The following is a 23,233-nucleotide window of genomic DNA, read 5'->3' on the forward strand; positions in this document are numbered from 1 at the left end:
ATACCTGTGCAGCTGGAGTACCTTTAAATGGATTTACATTGGGGTCACTTGAGGTAATGGAGGCTTCAGAGGTGTATTGCAGGGTTGTATGTGGCCTGCAGAACTTCTGCTGGTGTTCATGGTTCATCGGCCAGTTTAGCTGTTGAAACACAGGCCTTATCATGGTTGCCAGCTCAAAAAAAAAAGAGTCCATTTAAATTGATGTGACAGTAGGTTTAAGAACCCTATTCTAATATGTCACTTCTCGGGTAAAAATGCAGCCATGTGTATTGAAAGTTTAATTCCAGTTTAAGTTTGTTAAGGAGCATTTATAAAAGCCTCTAATTACATCCAACCCTTAATTTTACTGGATTAATGAACTTTTTGTGCTTCCTCAGTTCCAAGTTAAAAGAATGTTATGCTTGCAAATTAAGCAGTCAAAAATTGGGAAATCCCAGAATTAAGGTTGCCATTGTAATCTTACTTTGGTCCCCTTGTATGTAGGCATTGGCTGTTTTTAATTAAATGACCAGTTCCTAAATTTTCTATATGCCCCCCCATCCAGGACATTCTACCCAATTGAATGTCACCCTGGAAATTTGGTTGGATTCTTTCCCTGCCTCTCTGCTTCAAAATTTTTGTATAAGGCTGGACAAGTCCCTAAATCCATGGAAAAAAATAAATAATGTTTGTAGTAGGCCTAGGATTTAGATGGTGGGCTGTAAATAAAGCCAAAGCTGCACCCTGAGAAATTAATAGAATTAATGGAAATATTGGAATAGCCACCTATAGAGTGACCACTGTCTGTCCATCCTGTGCACTGAATGTGGCAGGGATCCTGTGGCAAAAACAATGTGATCATGTAAGTGAAGTCACTGTCATAATAGGGACAAAAAAGGGGATGAAATAAAGATGGAACAACCTTAATTGTGGGATTTCTTAACTTGACTTTGCATTCCTGATGCTACTTTAGCATAGGTTTATGTAATTATATGGAAGGGGAGAAGGCCTTTCTGAGGAATCAGTAGCACTCTACATATATGCTGTGTACAACAAGCACAAATGCTTCCAAGCATCTCTTCTACAGTAGTATTGCTGCCTTTCTTTTTTTCTTCATCCATCCATCAAACACCAATCTATAGTGGGACTGCAGAGGTGTTAAGAGGCCACTCTACATTGAGTGGCCCCTTAGGATATACATTAACTGATTATGCTAACCAATCTGTTCCACCTTGCATTTAGCTGACCTATGGAATACCTTTCCCAGACCTGAAGAAGAGCTCTGTGGCTCAAAAGCTTGCCTCTCTCACCATGATAAGTTGGTCCAATACCTCATCGACCTTGCCTCCCCAGTGATTAGTTTGTGATGTTGGAGAGTTGCTAGAGGGGATTTTGTGTATTACACCTGTAGTATATGCAGGCTCCAATTTTGTACATCATAGCCATTTGGAATTTCACAACAACAGTATAAATAAACCTCTCATTCTACTCCAGCCCCACAGGCCCCTGCCACTGGAGCTAAAAGAGAATCTCTGGTATCATTGAATGGCCAAGGAGACACAGGAGGCTCTTGATTTCATTGAGCAGATGGCAGTAGTACACTTATAGTTCTACAGCAGCTTTCATCCAAGATTTCAAAGCACTCTGCAGACATCAATTCTCACCCCATCACTGCAAGCATTATCTTCCTTAGTACACAGATGGGAAAACTGAATAAGAGTGATGTTAAGTAACCTGATTGGGGGGAGGGGAGACGGGGAGAGAATGTACAAGGTGAATCTGAGATAAGGCCAGGATTGTAGAACTGTACATAGAAATGTAGAATTGGAAGGGACCTTGAGAGGTCATCTAGTCCATTTCCTTGCATTGAGGCAGGACCAAGTAAACACAGACGATCCCTGGCCAACCTGTTCTTTAAAACCTCCAATGGCAGGGATTCCACAAATGCTGACTGAATTTTGTGGATGAATTGGAGCACACCAGTAATTGGACAAGAGCATTCCACTCTAAGTAAAGTTTATTGAATGCCTAATTAAGCAATTATTAACCATTAACAGCACTCTAGCTTATGCAGTCCAGCAGCAAAGTCCAACAAACGGAGCTGGCCAAGCACCGGAATGAGTCCTCGGGATCTGCGTCAATGGATCTTGATGTTGGCCTGTGAGAGTCTCAGACGTCCCACAGAGTGCCAAACTTCTCCTCACAGACTGTCTTTTATACTCTGCTGTGTTGTCTTAGCAACCACACTGTTTGTGCACTTTTCCTATATTCTCTGGAACCTTCTATTTCTTGCTTACTATGTTCTTGCACCCTTCCTAACCTAGTTCTAACCAGTCTCAGACAGTTTTAACATGAGCTTCTGTAACCTAGCCTGCCCTCCTCCCCAAGTTCCATGCCCTCCTCCCCAAGTTCCATATCCTCCTCACCCAGGCCCCCAAGAATACAGGGGCGAGGCTCCGGGCACCCAGCCAATCCACTCCAGAGGATGGCCAAAGCAACAGAAGGCTGTCATTCAAACAGTTTTGATTTGTAGTGTGGCTACAATACGCAATGTGGCCTTGTGTTTCCCTCCTTCCCCACCCCATCCCACCCAGGCTACCTTGTCAGTTATCTCACTTTTTAAAAAATTAATAAAGAATGCATGGTTTCAGAACAATAGTTACTTTATTTCCTTTGCCAGCTGTGATTGAAGTGGGGAGGATGGTTGGCTTACAAGGAATTAAAATCAACAAAGGGGGAGGGTTTGCATCAAGGAGAAACACACAACTCTCACACGGTAGGTTGGCCAGTTATGAAACTGGTTTTCAAAGCCTCTCTGATGCGCAGCACACTTAGCTGTGCTATTCTAATCGCCCTGGTGTCTGGCTGCTCAAAATTGGCCACCAGGCGATTTGCCTCAACCTCCCACCCCGCCATAAACATCTCCCCCTTACTCTCACAGATATTATGGAGCACACAGCAAGCAGCAACAACAATGGGAATATTGGTTGCGCTGAGGTCTAACCTAGTCAGCAAACAGCGCCAGCGAGCTTTTAAACGTCCAAAGGCACATTCTACCACCATTCTCCACTTGCTCAGCCTCTAGTTGAACTGCTACTTACTACTGTCCAGGCTGCCTGTGTATGGCTTCATAAGCCATGGGAGCAAGGGGTGGGCTGGGTCTCCAAGTATAACTATTGGCATTTCAACATCCCCCACAGTAATTTTCTGGTCTGGGAAGTAAGTCCCTTCTTGCAGCTGTCCAAACAGCCTGGAGTTCCTAAAGATGTGAGTGTCACGCACCTTTCCTGGCCATCCCACATTGATGTCAGTGAAACGTCCCTTGTGACTCACCAGTGCTTGCAGCACCATTGAGAAGTACCCCTTGCAGTTTATGTACTGGTTGGCAAGGTGGTACGGTGCCAAGATAGGGATATGTGTTCTGTCTATCACCCTACCACAGTTAGAGAACCCCGTTGCAGCAAAGCTATCCACAATGACCTGCACATTTCCCAGAGTCACTACCCTTGATAGCAGAACGTCAGTGATTGCATTGGCAACTTGAATCACAGCAGTCCCCACAGTAGATTTGCCCACTCCAAATTGATTCCCGACTGACCAGCAGTCAGGAGTTGCAAGCTTCCACAGGGCCATAGCCACTCGCTTCTCAACTGTCAGGGCAGCTCTCATCTTGGTATTCCTGCACTTCAGGACAGGGGAAAGCAACTCACAGAGTTCCAGGAAAGTGGCCTCACACAGGTGAAAGTTTCGCAGCCACTGGGACTGTAACATACCAGCAACACTATGCAGTCTCACCGTCTGTGCTTGTTTGCCTGGCCCAGAATCGGCATTCCACGGTATCAACCAGCCCCACTGTCGCCATGATGTCCCACTTGCCACATCCCGTGCTTTCAGGAACGTCTGTTTCCATGTCCTCCTCACAGTCATCCTCATGCTGCCGTCTCTTAGCTGGTTCTGTACATACTGCAGTATAATGCACGAGGTGTTTACAATGCTCACAACAGCAGCGGTGAGCTGAGCGAGCTCCATGCTTGCCATGCTATGGCATCTGCATGGGTAACCCAGGAAAAAAGGCGCCAAATGATTGTCTGCAGTTGCTTTCACGGAGGGAGGGAAGAAGGGAGGGGAGACTGACGACATGTACCCAAAACCATCTGCAACAATGTTTTTGCCCCATCAGGCATTGGGAGCTTAACCCAGAATTCCAATGGGCAGCAGAGACTGCGGGAACTGTGGACTAGCTGCCCACAGTGCACCGCTCCGTGAGTCGAAGCTAGCCACGGTACTGAGGATGCACTCCACCGACTTAATGCACTTAATGGGGACATACACAATCGACTGTATAAAATCGATTTCTAAAGATGGACTTCTATAAAATCGACCTAATTTCATAGTGTAGACATACTTACCATATACAATTGTCCATGCTACTTTGTTTCCTAATACAAATAGTCACATTAAGATGATATTTTCTGTTAATGTCAAAGCACACACTTAGTTCCATTATCTCCTTTAGTTATTTGCATAGTAGAATTTAAAAACATATCTTCCCTCTGGTTAGTGCTCTGCCACATACAACTAACTATATATCACTGTTTTCTAGCCCACATTTGCTCTCAGCATCTGTATTACAGGTGAAAAATTAGTGCCGTCACTGAATGAAGCACCATTCCAGAATATGCACTGAAAATGTAACTGATGAAGCATGTCAAGTTGTTCCAGTTAGGAGTGAATGTGTTTGCTTTAAAAAATATCATTGGAGAAATGATCAACTTTTTACATAAAATACAGAGAAAAACTGAATTCCAAAAATAAGATTTTTAATCTGGAACCCCAGCCTCCCCAAAATACCCCAAACTGTTGTTTTATTTCCTTTAATTTCTTAAACTGAATGTAACAAAACATAAAACCTAAAAACCAGATGGCCTGATGCCAACTGGTGATCTTCTCCCAGGAAACCTGAGCTGAAAGATTTAAAATAATCTTCCATTCCTTGTACCTTAGAGCACTTCTTCTCTATGCCTATCTGTCTTTTCCAGACAGCCCCTCCAGCTTGCTTAGCGTAAAAGAAATTCCCTCAGTTTTGCCTTGAGGGACCAAAGGATACTGTGAGGAGCATCTGACTCAGAATTGATTTGCTCAAGCATTTCATAAACTGAATTTCCAGCAGCACAGGGACCTGGAGGAGACGCAGTCTCCAGGCATCAGTGAGAGCATGTACTTTAGAGAAATCCTGCTGATCACTTTTGATCTTTCCCTTTGTCAGTTTTAGATACATCAACAAAATAAAAATAATTTGATACTCGTGCTATTCTCAGCATATGCGATGAGAGCAGGAACAAAAGAGAGAAAATGGGTTTAAAATAATGGAAGAAAACAAGAATCACAACAACGTGCATTTCCTCTGGCTTTTGCCAGTCTACCTACTTGGGAAAAAATTTAAGATTTAAGCATATTTGTGTATGTTGGTCCAGACTTAAGCATGAGAAATTGCTTCAGGTCCTACACAGACTTGCAATCCCCCCCAAACTCCCCCGTGGTCAAAAGGAGATAATACCTCCTGACTTCCCCCTCCAAAAGCAGCTCCAAATTTGTGGCAACCTTCCACTTGATTTTCCCCTCTGGCAGAAGAACAAAAGAATAAGCCTAGCCCTACTGTGGTAATGAGCCTGGAACACCTGATCTTTGTGCTCTGGCAGTGAGAATGGAGAGGCAAGTGTCTCACAGCTTGCTTTCTAGCAGCTTTGTGGCTTTGTAAATTGTAAGCTAGCCCTGGGTGATATGTTTGGACAGTGTGGTTGGAGGAACACCAAGGATGCCTTGCTCAAAGCTGGAGCTAAACACAGTTAGAAGCTTACGTGAACAGAAATGCTGATGAATCATGTGTGTCAATATGATGCCACATAAAGGAATTTTTTGAGTTTTCAATTTGCTTTTTCAAAACCCTAGGAAATGACACTAACTGAACAATGAAGTTGCAAAGTCAAGCATTCAAAAGTTAGGAAAGGACAAAATCAGGATTAATTTGGCTCCCTTTGTGTAGGGCCCTACCAAATTCACAGTCAAGGACCATGAAATCTGGTCCCCCCCTGTGAAATCTGGTCTTTTGTGTACTTTTACCATATACTATACACATTTCACAGGGGGGACCAGCACGTCTCAAATTAGGGGTCCTGATCCAAAAGGAATTATTTGGGGGGGGTCAAAAGTTTATTTTAGGGGGGATCATAGTATTGCAACCCTTACTTCTGTGTTGCTGCCTTCAGAGCTGGGTGGTGGAGAGTGACGGCTGCTGAATAAGGGCCCAACTCTGCAGGCAGCAGCGCAGAAGTAAAGGTGGTAATACCATACCATACCATCCTTAATTCTGCTCTGCTGCTGGCAGCAGCTCTGCCTTCAGAGCTGGGTTCCTGGCCAGCAGCCACCACTCTCCGCCTGCTCAGCTCTGAAGGCAGTGCCACCACCAGCAGCAGGGCAGAAGTAAGGGTAGCAATACTGCAAACCCCCCTACAATAATCTTGCGACTCACTGCCTCCCACAACTCCTTTTTGGGTCAGGACTCCTACAATTACACCACCATGAAATTTCAGATTTAAATAGCTGCAATCATGAAATTTACAATTTTGAAATTCCTATGACCATGAAATTGACCAAAATGGACAGTGAATTTGGTAGGGCCCTACCTATGTGAATATGCATTATTTATGATACAGTCTCTAGTTACATGATCATAAAATATTTTTTCCACAGAACCTCTGCCTTATTCAATGCACTGGATTCACCATACTCTGGGGATGAATCAGGGTTGTGTAGTGAAGGAAAAAAATGTCTGTATTACCTCTGCTTCATGTGTTGCAGAACTTGGAAGGTGTGTAACAACTGAAGTAGCGGATTGCAGACATGGAAAGGTTGACCTTGTGATTAAGGCAGTTGAATGCTGATCTGGAGAATTGTATTCTCTCTCTGCCTCTGCCACAGAATTCCTATATGATGGTGAGCAAGTCACTTAAACCAAATTTTTCAGAGGTGGTCACTAATTATGTTCCTCATTTTCTGGGTGTCCAACTTAAGACCCTGGGGCTTGATCTGAGCCTAAAACAGAAGTCAGCCGTGCTTTGGACACATAAAGTTCTATGTAATGCTAAGTGTAACACTTTGGGGTTCAACTCAGATCAGTAAGAGGTTGTGTCATTGCCTGTCCTGTAGCCCTGGGCTTATCTGTACTGTGCAGCCCTGGCTGAAAGCCCTGACCCCAGCAGCATGCTCATAGCACAATAACCTCACCCTGGCTTCCACCAGCCTCGGTTATTCCTTGCAAGGTGACCCCAACACCCCCCACCCCAGATAGAAAGAGTTACAAGCAAACAAAAGTAACTATATTCTTCTAAGACTAAGATCTGATTTAACCAACTAGACTCTCTTGTTCAAAGTGTTTCTAATCGAGTCTCTTTTCCAGCAGGGTTGACCAGACTCTCGAGCCAGAGCCTTCACAGAGCTCCAAGTGCTCAGTTCCTTTATCTCTTCAGGTGAAGGATGCCAATATGGCTTTTTCTCTCTCCTTATATCTTTCTAAAGTTCATTGATCCTGGTGCATCTTTCCCCACTTGCTCTTCTGATGGCTTTGTTTACCATGCATGTAAGTGTACCTTCATCATCTCTGCCTGATGACCAGGCAAATACAGGTTCCTTTGTCTATGGCAGACTGGGCTTATGCATTGCTTGCCAAACACATTTTAAGGACATAATTCTAGCACATATTTATAACATTGTACATACACAACACAATGATTTTCAGGACAAGTGTGTTACCAGTTTGTATATGATATCTTACATGACAACTTTTAGATACACATTATGACATGTACTGAGTATGTGAGGCCGGACAAGAGTTGCTGACACAGTAGTGAACATCAATGGGCCTCAGTATCACACTAAGCCCTGGTCTACACTGCAGAGTTAGGTTGATGCAAGGCAGCTTATGTCAACCTAACTACATATGCATCCGAAGAAGTGGGCTGTAGTCCACGAAAGCTTATGCTCTAATAAATTTGTTAGTCTCTAAGGTGCCACAAGTACTCCTGTTCTTCTTTTTGCGGATACAGACTAACACGGCTGCTACTCTGAAACCTAATTATGTAAGTGTCTACATTAAAATTTTCGTTCCTGCTGACGTGACTCATCCACTCCACCAACTTAATAACTCCACCTCCACGAGAGGCGTAGAGTCAGTGTCAATGTATTTAGATCAACGCAGCGTCGACGCAGACACTGTTGCTTACATCGACTGTTGCTGGCTTTCAGAAGCCGTTCCACAATGCCTTACACTGACAGTTCAATCGTGCAAGCGTGAGGACACACACCATCAACACAAGGTGCAAAGTTTAGACACGCACAAATGATTTAGTTACTGTGGCAGTTGTACACTAACATAAATTAGGTTGACTTAATTTTGTAGTGTAGACATGCCCTAAATTCTCTGAAAAATCAGATCATATGTGCTTCAAATTTGGTACCAAAAGCTGGTGGACACTTTTGCCCTTAATCTCTTGCCTCACTTCTCCATCTGTAAAATGTGGATGATGCCATCTTCTCACCTCACAGAAGTGTTATGAAAATAAATCAATTAATGCATGAGCAATCTTAATAGTGGTATTTCCTAACTTTGAGTGCTTGAGTTTGCATGCGTAATGTTCCTTTAATGTCATTTTTTGTGTGTGTAAAATATATTAAAAAACAGAAGAAAGGGAAACCAACAGGATGGGTCATCCTGGTACGTATGTATCTTATCTGGTCCATATATTTATATTTAACTGGTTACATTATTATATTATCAGAGGGGTAGCCGTGTTAGTCTGAATCTGTAAAAAGCAACAGAGGGTCCTGTGGCACCTTTGAGACTAACAGAAGTACTGGGAGCATAAGCTTTCGTGGGTAAGAACCTCACTTCTTCAGATGCACTTACTTGCATCTGAAGAAGTGAGGTTCTTACCCACGAAAGCTTATGCTCCCAGTACTTCTGTTAGTCTCAAAGGTGCCACAGGACCCTCTGTTGATTATTATATTATTTATTTATCTGTATTGTGGTAGAGCCTAAGAGCCCCAATCCTGGACCAGGAACCACTGTGCTAGGGGCTGTAAGAACACTGAAAAACCAGTGTCTGCACACACAATTCAGTACATTTCTTTGGGTCAGGGATTTTGTTTTCTTCCATGTTTTGCAGAACACGGATCACTGCTAGCACTCTGTACAATATAATAATAATAATACTTTTGAAATAATACCAAAGTAATGTTATTTTGAAGGTACAAAAATACATACTTTAGACAGTTAAATGGAATTATTAAAAGTTTTAAAATCTGACTTTGAATGTTATCTGGGTCAAAGGACACTTATAAAATGTAAAAGTTGTAGTGGGTGAGCACCTCTACAAAGTATAAGGAGACATAAAAACAGACATAGCTAAACTTGTACACAGGTACCAGGAGACCAGCCGTCCAAGCCCTTAAATTACCAGGTTTCAGCAAACTTGTGAAATAAGGATGTGGCCCATCCATGTTTATAATGTTTTGTCTGACAGCGCAGGTAACAAACTATGTCATTACTATTTAGACAGCTATAGTTCAGGGTTAAATCAGGGATCCACAGCATATTTTTCTTTTCTGCCCACAGAAGCAAAAAAAGAAATTGTTATTTAATGTAGCTGGGCCACAACCATGTTTCACATTTGTGTTTAAACATGGTTATATTTGTGTAACATTCAGTCCTGTCCTCTCTCCAAGGTTAACTGTTCTGTACCTCAGTTAAAGGAATCTGCATTCTAACCCTTTTTAAGTTGCCAGATCTTGACCTAGCCTGTAACACAGTCCCTTAACATTATTATAGAACAGTATGTCCTGTCCACGCTAGCAAGAAAACTACATGTTAGAACGCTGATATTCCTTCCCATGCCAGACAGCTATGCTGCAGCATAATGATGCTTAGCAGAATTTGATTTTTATTTTTTATAATTCTGACAGATATCATGTGTCTTTTTAAGCATTTTTGAAAAGATTTTTATTGATTTAAATTTTCACAGTTGTGAGAAATTATGGGTGGAGGGAATGACAGTCAATGCTGAGATTCAAAAAGTTAAGCTTTATAACCATTAAAACACAAATCGTCACCATTATATATCAAAACACACTGGGAAAATCCTTACATCAAACTCTAAATTCTGAAGCAGCATTTTCCTTACTCTGCCTATCTGTAAATTTTGATAATTACCTTCTAAAATGTTTTTTCCCCTGTGTGTGTGTACAGTGAAACTGATGTTTAGCCATAAAAATCGAATTGTTCCAAGCCTAAGCCTAGTTCAGCCTCCAAAACAGAGCATTAAATGTGTTATCTTGCAGCATGGGCATGGCTACCACTTTTGCAATGCAAAAAAAGCCCCCCCCCCCACATTCCCATCCCCCGCAAGACAAGCTCTCCGCAATCCAAACCCCAAGGGAACTCCTCAACCTCCCAACAGCCATTTATAGTATCTAGAGCAGTGGTCCCCAAACTTTTCATGGTTGTGCACCCCCTTACCGTGTCCACAACCCACCCCCAGGAGCTAGGGTGGACGGGGTAAAGGGGCCAAGGCTGGGGCCAACTGGGGCTGAGGGCTCCCTGGCTGGGAGCCAGGGCCATGGCTTGGGGTAAAGTGGGGCTGGGTGACATTCCCTCCCCACCCCCTGTGGGGGCTCACCCGGGGCCCTGCTGTGCCCCCGAACGGTCCTCTGCACCCCCCTGGGGGGGCCACAACCCACAGTCTGGGGCAGTGGTGGGCAACCTGCGGGCTGCAGGCCACACACAGCCTGTCAGGGTAATCCTCTGGTGGGCCACCAGACAGTTTGTTTACATTTGCATGGCCACCGGCAGCTCCCAGTAGCTGCAGTTCGCCTTTCCCAGCCAATGGGAGCTGCGGGAAGCGTCGGCCAGCACGTCCCTGCGGCCCGTGCCGCTACCAGCAGCTCCCATTGGCTGGGAACAGCGAACCGCAGCCACTGGGAACTGTGGGCAGCCGTGCCTGTGGGCAGTCAATATAAACACTGTCTTGCAGCCCGCCAACAGATTACCCTGATGGACAGCAGGTTGTCCACCACTGGTTTGGGAGCACTGATCTAGATATAACACATAGTTCATAGATAAGATTTATAACACCATTTTCTTACTTAAACTGCAGAAATGGGACAACTGCAGCATCTTTAGCTGGACAGAGAAACTTTTAACATAAGTATTGTGACAATAATGCAAATCTTTAGGCTCAGGTAAAAAAGCCCAGCAGATTACTTGATTTTTCTGGCAATTGGCAATTCTATAAAAAAAAAAAACAGCCAGGTTGGTCAAATACCAGCCAGATGGTCACCCTCGGCATGGGTAAACTAACTCTGGGGTTACTGGAATATTGCAATGTTACTGCCAAGTGTTTCAATGCAGCTGCTGGATTTCCTCTTGCAAGGTAACACGTTTCCACGTAGGAGTCTAAGCCTTATTCCTATGAAGGATGCAGACTGTTTCTGCACAGTCACACAGAGCTTGTGGAGCGCGAGCCCCGACCCGGGTGGGGGATGGAAGCCGCGGCCCCTTTGCTGCCCGGGCGCTTTGGCAGCAGGCGCTCTGCGGATCACGCGCTCCGCCGGTGCCCGCGGGCGGGCTGCAGCCAGCCCGGCTGCGCGGGGGGAGCCTGCCGCGGCCCTGGGCCGGCCCGATTGGCTGGCTGAGAGCCGGGCCGGCGCGCTGCGGAGCAGAGCTCGCCCAGCAGCCGCGGGTCAGGATGGTGGAAGCGTGGTACATGGACGAGTCCGGAGAGGACCAGAGGGCCCCGCACCGGCAGGAGCCGCACCGGCCCGTCAGCCTGGAGCAGCTGCGCCGGCTCGGAGTCTTCCATTGGAAAGTAGGCAGCGAGCATGGCCTAACCCTAAGCGGCGCCTGTAGTGCAGCCACTCAGCCCGGGTCCCCGGGACGGGAGCTCCTGGCCCGCAGCCTCCAGCCGCCCGGCTGCCGCAGGGTCTCGCTCCAGCTGCTTGCGCAGTGCGGGCCCCGGGTCCCAGACATCTCTGGTCTTTGCCTCCGCCCATAGACGTGTTTACAGCGTGCGAGCGCCAGCGTGGCTTATAACACCCCGATCCCTGCTCCTAAACCGTGCTGTAACGGCCAGGGTGGAGTGGGGGGTTGAAAACCCCCGCTGGCCTTTGATCGGGGAAGGGGGGGTACTGCTTTGCTGTTACCAGATCCCCCGCCCAGGGTGGGCTGTTGATGGGCCCTCTCCTCTGCCCGAGTCACTTACCATTTGTCTTTTAAATTAACTGCACTTCAGCCCCTGCCTTTGCTAAGAGTCTGTGCCGCAGCACTAGCAACGCCAGCTGTTTGTCTGATGCTCCTCCTGCTTGTTCTTGAAATACCATTCACTTCCATAACACGTACTTGCACATCCACATGGCCTGGCTTTGCCTCTTAATATTGGAAATAATGGAAACCCATCTTCATGGTCCAGTGGGCCAGAACCTGTGCCAAAGGAAATCCAAATGTATCGGGTAGTCTAAAAGGCCTGTCTGGGCCCAGACATGGTTCTTGAGAGAGAGATGCTAATAAGGGATCGAATCTCAGTGCAGGTAGGGCCCAAGGAGTGTCAGGTATCCTGCCCTTGTAGTTTAAAAATCATGATTTGTTTTTTTTAATAGAAGTGAAAACCTAAGATCCCTGCTGGAATTGGAAGCATGCGAGCCTGCTTAAATGTAAAGGTGGTGTCATATGCTTGCGATCCTAGTTTGAGGTTTAATGTACATGAGCCAAAAAGTGCATAAATGGCTTAGCCTATTTAGTGCCCACTTTTCAAAATTAATTTAGATTAAGACTGAGGCCTTGTCTAAACTCAAGAATTGTTCAGCTTTACCTAGCCCAGTACATTAGAACCTCAGAGTTACAAACACCTCGGGAATGGAGGTTCGTAACTCTGAACAAAACATTATGGCTGTTCTTTCAAAAGTTTACAACTGAACGTTGACTTAATACAACTTTGAAACTTTACTGTGCAGAAGAAAAATGCTGCTTTTACCCATCTTAATTTAAAAGAAACAAGCACAGGAACAGTTTCCATACCTTGTCACATCTTTTTTTTATTATTATTTTTATTTTTACTTTTCCTTTATTTTTTAGTAGTTTACATTAAACACAGTACTGTACTGTGTACTTTTTTGTTTGTTTGTTTTGTTTCTGCTGTTGCCTGATTGCATACTTCTGGTTCCAAATGAGGTGTGTGGTTGAGGTCAGTTCGTAAAACTGTAACTCTGGTGTTCGTAACTCTGAGGTTCTACTGTATAGCTAAAACAGCAACCCTCCTCCCCAATGTGGGTGAAGTTATATTGGTATAAATGTTCTTAGTCTGTTTTTTAGATTGTCAGACAGTGAAACAGTGGGGAGCAGGTAACAGATTTTATGTAAGTGCAAAACATGTTACAGCCCTGCTGTAGAAAAGTGATTTTTAGATTAGTGATGATGGGCGAGGTTAGTAAAGACAAATAAACAAATATATTATGAAAGTTCTACCTTTAGATGTTTGGGCAGCTAACCACGATCTCTCCTTCTCACAGGCTAATTCACAGGGTTCCTAAAGTGAAGCACATGTACATTGGTGGTGCTCTATAATGGGTGGGTCAGACAGAAGAACTGAATAATTGAGCAATTCTGGCACCTAGGCTACAGGCCAGACAGTCTTGTACTGTAAAATGTATCCCTTATGGATACACAAGATAGAATTCAATAATTCCTGTATCCCAGTCACATGCTGGGTTCACTAGAGCAAGTAACCTTTATAAGAGACTCTTCTAAGCCTGATATGAGAAACTCTTTTAGGGCTATGATATGTACCTGTGGTGAGCCTTATAAAGGTTTTTATAGCCTGGTATTTATTGCATAAAGTGTAGGCTTATCAGTAACAAGTCACTGAGCCTATTGTTAATTCCTACCAAAAAACCCAAAACAAAACATTTAGAGCTGAGAATGTGGAACCTCAGATAGGGTGACCAGACAGCAAGTGTGAAAAATCGGGACGGGGTGGGGGGTAAAAGGAAGAAAAAGACCCAAAAATCAGGATTGTCCCTATAAAATCGAGACATCTGGTCACCCTAACCTCAGATAACCCAAATGAAAGAGGCTATTAACATGTTCTCACATCCGGGAAGGTGGAACAATAATAGATACTGAGCAAAGAAAGTCTGTAACCAGAGCAGTTTAATGAAGTTTTTAAAATAATCAATGAAGACACCCTCCCTCCCCCCATTGTTGTTGCCAACTTTCAACTGAATGTTATTTATTTATTTATTTTGCTGTCACGCTGCTGCTGCTGCTTCCCCACCAAGGCTAATTTGTTTTGGAAGCGTGCCTTGCCAGGGTTGGCAGGCTGCCTGGTGGGAAAGCGGTAGTGAAGTGACTACGAACAACGAGAATGTTCCTCCTGGTAACTCCAAACTTCAGCAACTGTGCAGGGACATTGGCAATCCTGCTGATTAGTCACGAGGGACTCCCAGTTGTTTTCTTTGTGAGGGAGGACAAGACACGATTCACTCTAACTCTGGGATTCTGGCTCTGGAACGAGAAGCAGACTGTGGGAGCAGTGTCTGATGGCAGATTGAGCTTGCTTCCCCAGTACGTCCCGCTGAGACACCCACACTGACTCTGAAAGGCTAGCTTTTCTATAATCCCGTTTTTTCTCTTTAGACTACACAATAACAAATAAATAACCTTGCTGGACTTGTTAGTAACTAGTATGTAACTTGAAATGTTATTTATACACTAACTGGCTGCGCTTTTTGGTTTTGGAAGTAGTTGTTTGGGTATCCTGGCTGTCTCTGATGGATGTTTGTTTTTAATTCCTCCCTCCCTCCCTCCAAAAAATCACACAGTTGGATGCTGACAACTATGAGACTGACCCAGACCTAGCAAGGATTCGGAAAGAGAAAAACTATTCTTGGATGGATATAATAACGATACATAAAGATAAGCTGCCAAATTATCAAGACAAGGTAAAGCAGCCCTGGTTTGGATCTGGGAAGGGAGTAAGTTCTGAAGTCTACCACTAGAGTATGCACCAGCTTTTGAAATGCACATTCAGAACCTGCTCTTTGAACGATGGATTTTTCCCCATTTTTAAAAATCACATTATTTAGTTTTTAGATTTTCAAATGGCTGCTTGGATTCCATTTTTAAAACGAGAGAGTGTTTTGTGTTTTCTGTAATCGCTTTCCCTTTAGTAGCTTACATATGATGCCTTTTAGAATGGTTCCCATTTGTGGCTCTCATTTGTCATGTTGAAACTGCACATTTGCAAATGGAGCCCTGCAAACACTATTAGATTATCATCCAAACTAAGGTCAGGCCATTGCCAGTTTGGGGCTTTGGCAAAATCTTTCCCCTTTCTGAACTTCAGAGCAGCAAGCCCTGAGCTTGGTCACTGCTTCCCTAGCACATGGTGGTAATTTTAATCAACAATAACAAATCCCTCAGTACTGTCATAAATAATTTCTCAGTGTTCTCAGAAAAAGGAGGCCACTCTTCTCTCTCTTGGCCTGGTTGTCAAGGTGATTGATTTTAGTGCTAAGAATATTTTAACATACTCACCATTGGAGGGAATTGGAACTTCTGCCAAATTCATTTTGATGGGAATTTGTGACCTCCCATACATTTGAAATAACTTGTGAGCATGCTCACTTGGCAGTTTTCAAAGTTGAAACACGCCTACAGCTACATGCACTTTGGGGATTATCAGCCTGCAAAATGTATTAGTTGGTAATTAGTTCTTTTGTCTCCAGTTAATTTTTTTAAAGTCTGAAATGTGCTAAACACTTGAGGGGTATGAGGGATTTGTGCAGTTCCCCAGCTGAGAAACGTTTTAATTTGGGGAACTAATGTCCTGGTTGCTTCAGAACAGATCAGTAGAAACAATGTCAAGTTCTCAGTTATGCATTTTATAATGAAACTCCTTCCTCACCAGTTAAACATAAAGATGTGCCATTCCAACTGAATGTGAATGATATGGTAACTCAGGAATTCGGTGCTGATGGTGAGGTTTCTCCATATCCATCTTAAATGGAGTTGTTCCTCAAGGCTTCATCACTTCCTTCCCTACCGATGGCATTGCAGTAGTTCCCCCTGCCTCTCCTGACAAGTCCTCATGGGACTTCTTCAGAACCTGGCATTATTGCTCCTAAATTGTCCCAAGGACAAAGTATCCTTCGCCTCCCAAAGATCTGGGAGAACATTGTCTCTGCTGGTTAGGGAGCGAGGCCTTGAATCTGGGACTCTGACCCAGGGTCTGTCTCTTGTTGACAGTATGAATCACTATGCAGCGGTCCACCTAGTTGGCAATAATTACTTGTATTGTTCTCATGTAGATGATTAGCTACAGTAGGCAGTGATGTTACATTTGACTTATTCCATGTAAAGTGACAGGGGACTTCAGCTCTATCATATTTGTGCATCCCAGATAATTGTACAACTATAGATGAATATTATCCTACCAAGCATAGACCTGACTTCATGTGCCGTTAACATAGTCTAGTAGTGCATTGGTCAGAGTTTTATATCTTTCTGGACTCTTTGTAAAGTGTCTCCCAAACATTGGGAGACAATCTCTATATGCCGTTGTATTTAGATTTATTTCTTTGTTCAACAAACTTTGAAAGAAATGTAATATCCTCTTCTTCCTACCCTAGATAAAAATATTTTATGAAGAACATTTGCATTTGGATGATGAAATTCGCTACATACTTGAAGGAAGTGGCTACTTTGATGTTCGAGACAAAGATGACAAGTGGATCCGGATTTTCATGGAAAAGGGAGACATGATCACTCTTCCTGCTGGCATATATCACCGATTTACACTGGATGAAAATGTTTGTATATGGCTTTATCTATTACACTCCTAGATATATGCACTGACAGACAAGTGTACAAAGGCATATTGCATAGTGGTGACTAAATATGCTATTTCAGATCTGTAGTTCATTAAACCCAGAACGTGAGGGATACAAAATGATTTATAGAATCTGAGCTTTCACCTCTTAGTTGCCAGTTCCTATGCAGCTTATTAGTAGTGACTTCAAGTCACTGCCATCTTAGACACGTTCTGTAACTTGTGTGAAATCGGCGTATGGCCTGAGTCCAGGGAGTCTACAGTTATCCACCACAGTTGGCTGAGGCGTGGAGATTGATTCAGCCAGGCTGAAGGCAGAGCCACATAGGGAAGCTTGAATTGCCTCTGCTCTGTACCTCTTCTGTAGATAAACTGAGCATACTTGTCTTGGCATCTTTCATGAGTACTAAACTTGCCTGTAGAGAGGGAGTGTAGTCTAGTGGCTAGAGCCACAGCTGGCAGTCAGAAATCCTAAATGAATTCTTGGCTCTACCATTGACTTGCTCTTTGACCTGCTGAGAGGGGTTATATGTTTAATACAGCCCTACGGCCTTATCTGTCTGTGGGAATAGCCTTGAATGAGCAATCAGTGTAGCTGCACTGGTGCTGACTCCCAAGTGTGGACAAGGATGTGCTCACTTGGTGCAAACCCCAGCATTGCATGTCTACATTTAGGGGTCTGTGCTGGTGCAGCTACACCAATGCCTGTGTCCCAGTATAGGCAAAGCCTGAGAAACTTGCTCATGGAGAAGGTCATGGACTTTCTCCATCTGTGAAATGGGTTAATACATTATCTGCCTTACAGGGGTATTGAGAATCCTCTGAAGTTTGTAAAACAGTACAACAGTGCTAAGTACAGCTACTACTACAATTGTCAGGTTGCTAGGAACACTGAAGCAAAATAGTGATGGAACTCCCAGGGTAGGGTGAAGCTCCTAAAGCATCTTGAGATGCTTTGAAAGATGCTACAGAAGTGGAAAGTATCATAAACCGCAACAGGAGTTGTTAACTCTGTAATTCAGATGCCTCCAAAAGGAGCTGTTATGCTATTTGCAATTTCCTTTTCCTTCTGCAGAACTACGTGAAGGCAATGAGGCTGTTTGTTGGAGAACCAGTCTGGACAGCATACAACCGGCCAGCTGATCACTTTCCTGCTCGAGGACAGTACATCCAGTTTTTGGCACAAGCAGCACAGTAATACTCTCTGAAGTCTAATGTGTGGAATGTCCTCAAGCTTGAGCAGAATGGAAATTGGGAATCTTGTACTTCAACACCACTCACTGTAGGATGTGTTCTGTTTCCCCTGTCCAAATGTGCTTCTCTAGCTCTAATTTTGGGAGGGTTGAATGGGGAGTATGGACAATACTTAATGTTCATCTTAGTCTGAAATGATGCTATCAAACTACTTAAGATGATTGTATTTAATTAAAAATCTGCGGCATTCTCTCAAAGAATCTGCACAAGATGAATTCACATAATCAGGACCTTCATATGCAATTTACCTAGCTCTGCCCTAGTACAAATGTCTGTGACTCTGTTATAATGAATTGCAGTGATTTACTTTTGTAGCATTTTAATAAAATGATTTTCTATCTTTAAGTGTCTGTTAGCTATTTTCATGTCCTGACACTAAGAACCCATTGGACAATAGTGTTTCTGTGACTGTGTTAACTGGATTCCGGTCCTAGCTCTCTCACTGACTTGCTTTTTGACATTGGACAAATCATTAACTCTGCCTTAATTTTGCCATTTGTAAAATAGAGATAAGTAGAGTTACCCACCTTAGTCCAGTGTTTTGAGATCTTCAGACACTGTGAAATTTCAGGAGTATTATTGAAATAAGCCTCCTCAACAATGTCAAAAATGACAATGCTTTTTGTCTAAATGTTTGCTTTAAAAGGAAAGTTTGCCTACAGCACAGAATGTTGTGCCTGCTCAGTCTCCTGATGAGGTTGTAATTGGAGTGTAGATCGAGGCATGCAAATTCTTCACTGCTGGGCCCTGTGTGCAGTTGTTTACAGCTGTGCACAGTGGATGTGAACCGATACCATTCCAAATTAGTAACATTTTAAACCCGGTTTGCACATGTGCAAATGACTCTACAAGATAGTGGAAATGGAGGTCTGGGGCATATATGGGTACATCTATATGGGGATAAAAGCCCTGCGGCACAGCTGTGGCTGGTCCGGGTCAGCTGACCCAGGCTGGTGGAGTTCAGATTGTAGGGTTAAAAATTGCTGTGTAGATGCTCAGACTGGAGCCCAGCTCTGGGCCTCTCCATCCTCATAGATTCCCAGACCTCTGGCTCCAGCCCGAGCTCGAAGGTCTATACAATTTTTGAGCCTCACGAGCCCAAGTCAGCTGAGCCAGTTGTGGGTTTTTTATCTCCATGTAGACGTACCCTGTGAGTCTTTATAATGTAGTCATTGGATTAGGTTGATTCTGCCCACCTCATTAAAAAGATTCTTCCAGTTGCCAAGATCCTAAGTTCCCTTTGTAGTGACAACATTTTCATTATACAGTATTGCAGAGTCTGGATTTATAAAGACATGCAGTTATTTTTAATCCCTTAAATGTTTTTTGAAAATGAAGTAGTGGTTTTGAAGAAAAGATGTACTATTTAGAATCTTCAAAATCACAAATGTATATAGAAATGGCCCCAACCTTTTGTATGTCACTTATCATCCTAGCTAGTATGATGGGGTATATAAACCACACACAGGCCATGAAGAGGTTAATTAGAGCTTTCGTACTCTAGTTAATGCCATTAACTTCACCCGGCACACCTGGAAAGTGGGTGGTAGGCTGATGGGAAATTAAAGCAAGGAGCACAGGGCAATCAAACAGAGAAGACTCTGGACCAAGAGGAAAGGACTGACAAGAACCAGGGATAACGGGATTCAGAAAAGCGGCAGGAGAGCATTACCTCCTATGGTGAGCCCTATGAAGAGGCAAGAAATGAGGGGAGCAGCCATGTAAGGAATAGGAAGAGAGACTGAAATTTCAAGCTCGGCAAGTGTGGGAGTGGTCTGAATGGTGTTGTAAGCACTGATAAAAAAGAGGTAAGTATAAGTGCCAAGTACACCATTACAGACTTAAGACCAAGTATGCTGTGGAAATAGTATATGTATTTACAAGTTAAAGTATAGGTCTAAGTGTAAGTTCTTTCAACTCCCGTAGTCCCTGCAATTGTCTAGTCAATGTGTGGACAACTAACTAAATTATGTAAGCACATAGTGGAAGAGAGAGAAAAAGCAACAATGAAATTTTATTCATATGCACAAATAAATTAGGAATAACAATGAAAAAAAATCTCTCAATTGTAAGTATGTTTATAAATTTCCTTTCCATTTTATATATGTATTGATATTATATACAGATAGCATCATTCCATAAAATGGATACTTCAGTAACAGCAACCATATCATCCCGAAGGTGGTTCCTTTCTGACAGTCTCCCTGCTGCTGCTGGACTGGGATGTGAATCTCCCCACTGCTGGTTGCAGTGACCAATCAGAAGTGAAGGGGGCAGAGCCTGCAACAGCAGGGCCAACAGAAAAAAGCCCTGGCAGTCGGAACTCAGGATCTGGACAAGCTGGGAGAATAGGTTTTGGAGGCCAGCCAGTATCTGGGACAAGTGGGAGGCATATGAGTGTTCCCAAAAAATACTTTGAAAAAGTACTTGCAGATTTAAAAAAAGTTACTTAAAATTAAGATGGTCAATTAATTGCAGTTAATGCATGCGATTGATGCAAAACAAATTAACTAGATTTAAAAAAATAGTGGTGATAAATCACAATTTTAATTGCACTGTTAATAAATACCAATTTAAATTTATTATAAATATTTTTGGATGTTTTTCTACATTTTCAAATACATTGATTTCAGTTACAACACAGAATACAAAGTGTACAGTGCTCACTTTGTTATTTTTATTACAAATATTTGCTCTGTAAAAAAGATAAATAGTATTTTTCAATACACCTCATACAAGTCCACTCAGTCCTACTTCTTGTTCAGCCACTTGCTAAGACAAACAAGTTTGTTTACATTTCTGGGAGATGCTGCTGCCCGCTTCTTATTTACAATTTCACCTGAAAGTGAGAACAGGCATTCACATGGCACTGTTGTAGCTGGCGTTGCAAGGTATTTATGTGTCAGACATGCTAAACATTTGTATGCCCCTTCATGCTTTGACTTATAGGTGCTAAAATTTTACATTGTTTTATTTTTGAGTATAGTTATGTAAAAATAATAATAATTCTACATTTGTGTGTTGCATTTTCACAATAAAGAGATTGCACTTAAGTACTTGTATGGGGGACCGTCCAGATATTAGGGGCTTTGTCTTATACAGGCAACTATCTCTGGCTCCCCTCCCCCCAAATAAAAATGTCCTGATTTTTCATATTTGCTATCTAGTCACCCTATCTTGGGGAGCTCTCACTGAGGTATCATAGGCTAATGTAACCAGCAGGCTAATGCTACTAACCAGTGTCTTTACCTTTGCCATCTATTCCCTCCCCTTTCCTCCCAGCAGTCATGTCCACAGCAATTTCTGTGGAAATCTCAGTCTCATGATACAGAATACAATACTGGAAACAAAACTGAAGTGCCTCCTTGCTGTGTTGCCTCCACAGATGGATATATACATCCTGGTGGTACAGCACAGTATGGTACCCATCTCTCTGCTGTCAAGAACTACAGATTTAGGATCATGCGCCATTTTCACAGCTCTAAAATTAAGTGAGAATAGAAATAAAAACTTTCTGCTCCAAACCCACGGGCCCGTATCACTGTAACAAAAGGAGAATTTTTGGAAGTGAGAACAGTATTAGGATTTAGCTACAGGGAGGCAGGAGAATCCACTGGAGCGCCTTTGCCTTCGAACACTTCAACTCCTAAGATTATATAAACTTGGTAGGTCGAAGTGCAGAATCACAGCAGGTGACCTCAGGATGGCGGGGGACAAGAGCTCCGTAGCATCAACTAAGCTCACAGAAGCCCGGTCGTCCTCCAGCTGAGCTCCATCAGCATTCCCACGGCCTTCAGGCAGGGGCGTGTGCATGTGCCAGGAAGAAAATGGCATTCCAATTCATCTTGGACACCACCACTATAGCTTGTCAACGCCCATGCATAGGTTTCAATGTGGCGCGAGTCAGCCTCCAGAAGGCGATGGATGTCGTGGCTACTGGTCATGGTGGGGAAGAGATTCTGGCTGCCATTGATGTGAAAAGAAGAGGCAACGACAGCAGTAGTGCATGGAGGGGCCACAGCAGATGGCGATGGGACAGCGGACAGGGCCACAGTCACCTGGGCATATACTGTGGGGCTGAAGAGTGAGTGCTCCCAGAAGTGGTGGGGAGGGTGGGGAGGGTGCCACAGTTGACGGAGGGCCGCAGCCGCTGACATGGAAGGAGTTTTGTGGGCAGGGCTCTTACTGTTTTTCCTACACTGGCCCTTTCTGCCACCTGAGGGAGTTCCCTTGGTGGGTAGGAGTTTTGGCAGCAGACCCCGCTTCTGCCTCCTGCTGCCGCCCGGAAGGGTGGCTGAGGGTACAGGCAGCAATGGTGGTGGTGGTTGCCATGGGGAGGTGGATGGGGAGAAAGCCAAGCTGGGGCAATGAAGGTGGCCAGGATTCCCCTCTCTCAGTCTCCTCCTGCCTCCCTCCGTGGATGAAGTTGCCAGAGTAGAAGCCTCATGTGTGGCCAGGTCGGAGTCCACCATCAAAGGCAGGTGATGTGACCAGCCGCTGGAGGGGGGATAGAAATGATGAAGGGGTGGGGATAAAGAGAACAGAGGCTGTCTGCTCCTCCCTGCTGGATTTGCTGCTGAGGGTGGAGGGTGCAAACAAAACCCTGTGGGTGGTGGTGGTGGGGAATTAATGAAACAAATAATAAGAAGGTGGGGCTCACACCAGCAAGTTGGGGAAAGCCAGCTCCTCTGGCTGCAGTGTGAGTGAGGGGCAGCTGTAGATGTATGTGTGTGGGGGGGGGCCTATGAATGGGGGATCAAACAAAAATGGTGGGGGGAATCGCAATGGCAGGGAGTGCACAGGGCATGCTGGTGGGACGGGGCAGGGAACAAACAGCAAAGGGTGGGGCCTGGGTGGTAGGTACCAAACAGCTAGGGGGTCCCCCACTCCAGGTGGGGCAGGGCAGTCAGGAAAACAAATAGTGAGGGGGAGCCTGGGGGGGCAGGCAAATGAAGAGCGGAGAGGCAAAGGGGATGCAGGTAACAATCAGCTAAGGCAGGGGAGGCAGGGAACAAACTTTCATCACAGGAGACAAGGAGTGCAGAAAACTGCAAGGCTGAGGTGAC

At 44.1% G+C, this 23,233-nt stretch overlaps 1 protein-coding gene across 1 annotated transcript; it reads left to right on the forward strand.

The window, feature by feature from the left end:
- The first annotated feature begins 11,588 nt into the window (after window positions 1–11,588).
- On the forward strand, window positions 11,589–18,512 carry ADI1 (acireductone dioxygenase 1). Its single transcript, XM_005289649.5, has 4 exons — window positions 11,589–11,897; window positions 14,905–15,024; window positions 16,714–16,893; window positions 17,989–18,512. Exons 1-4 carry the CDS (start codon window positions 11,778–11,780, stop codon window positions 18,109–18,111), a joined length of 543 nt encoding a protein of 180 aa, XP_005289706.1. The 5' UTR covers window positions 11,589–11,777; the 3' UTR covers window positions 18,112–18,512.
- Window positions 18,513–23,233: the final 4,721 nt, after the last annotated feature.

Source organism: Chrysemys picta, chromosome 3 (assembly GCF_011386835.1).
Source record: "Chrysemys picta bellii isolate R12L10 chromosome 3, ASM1138683v2, whole genome shotgun sequence".
Taxonomy (NCBI): domain Eukaryota; kingdom Metazoa; phylum Chordata; order Testudines; family Emydidae; genus Chrysemys; species Chrysemys picta.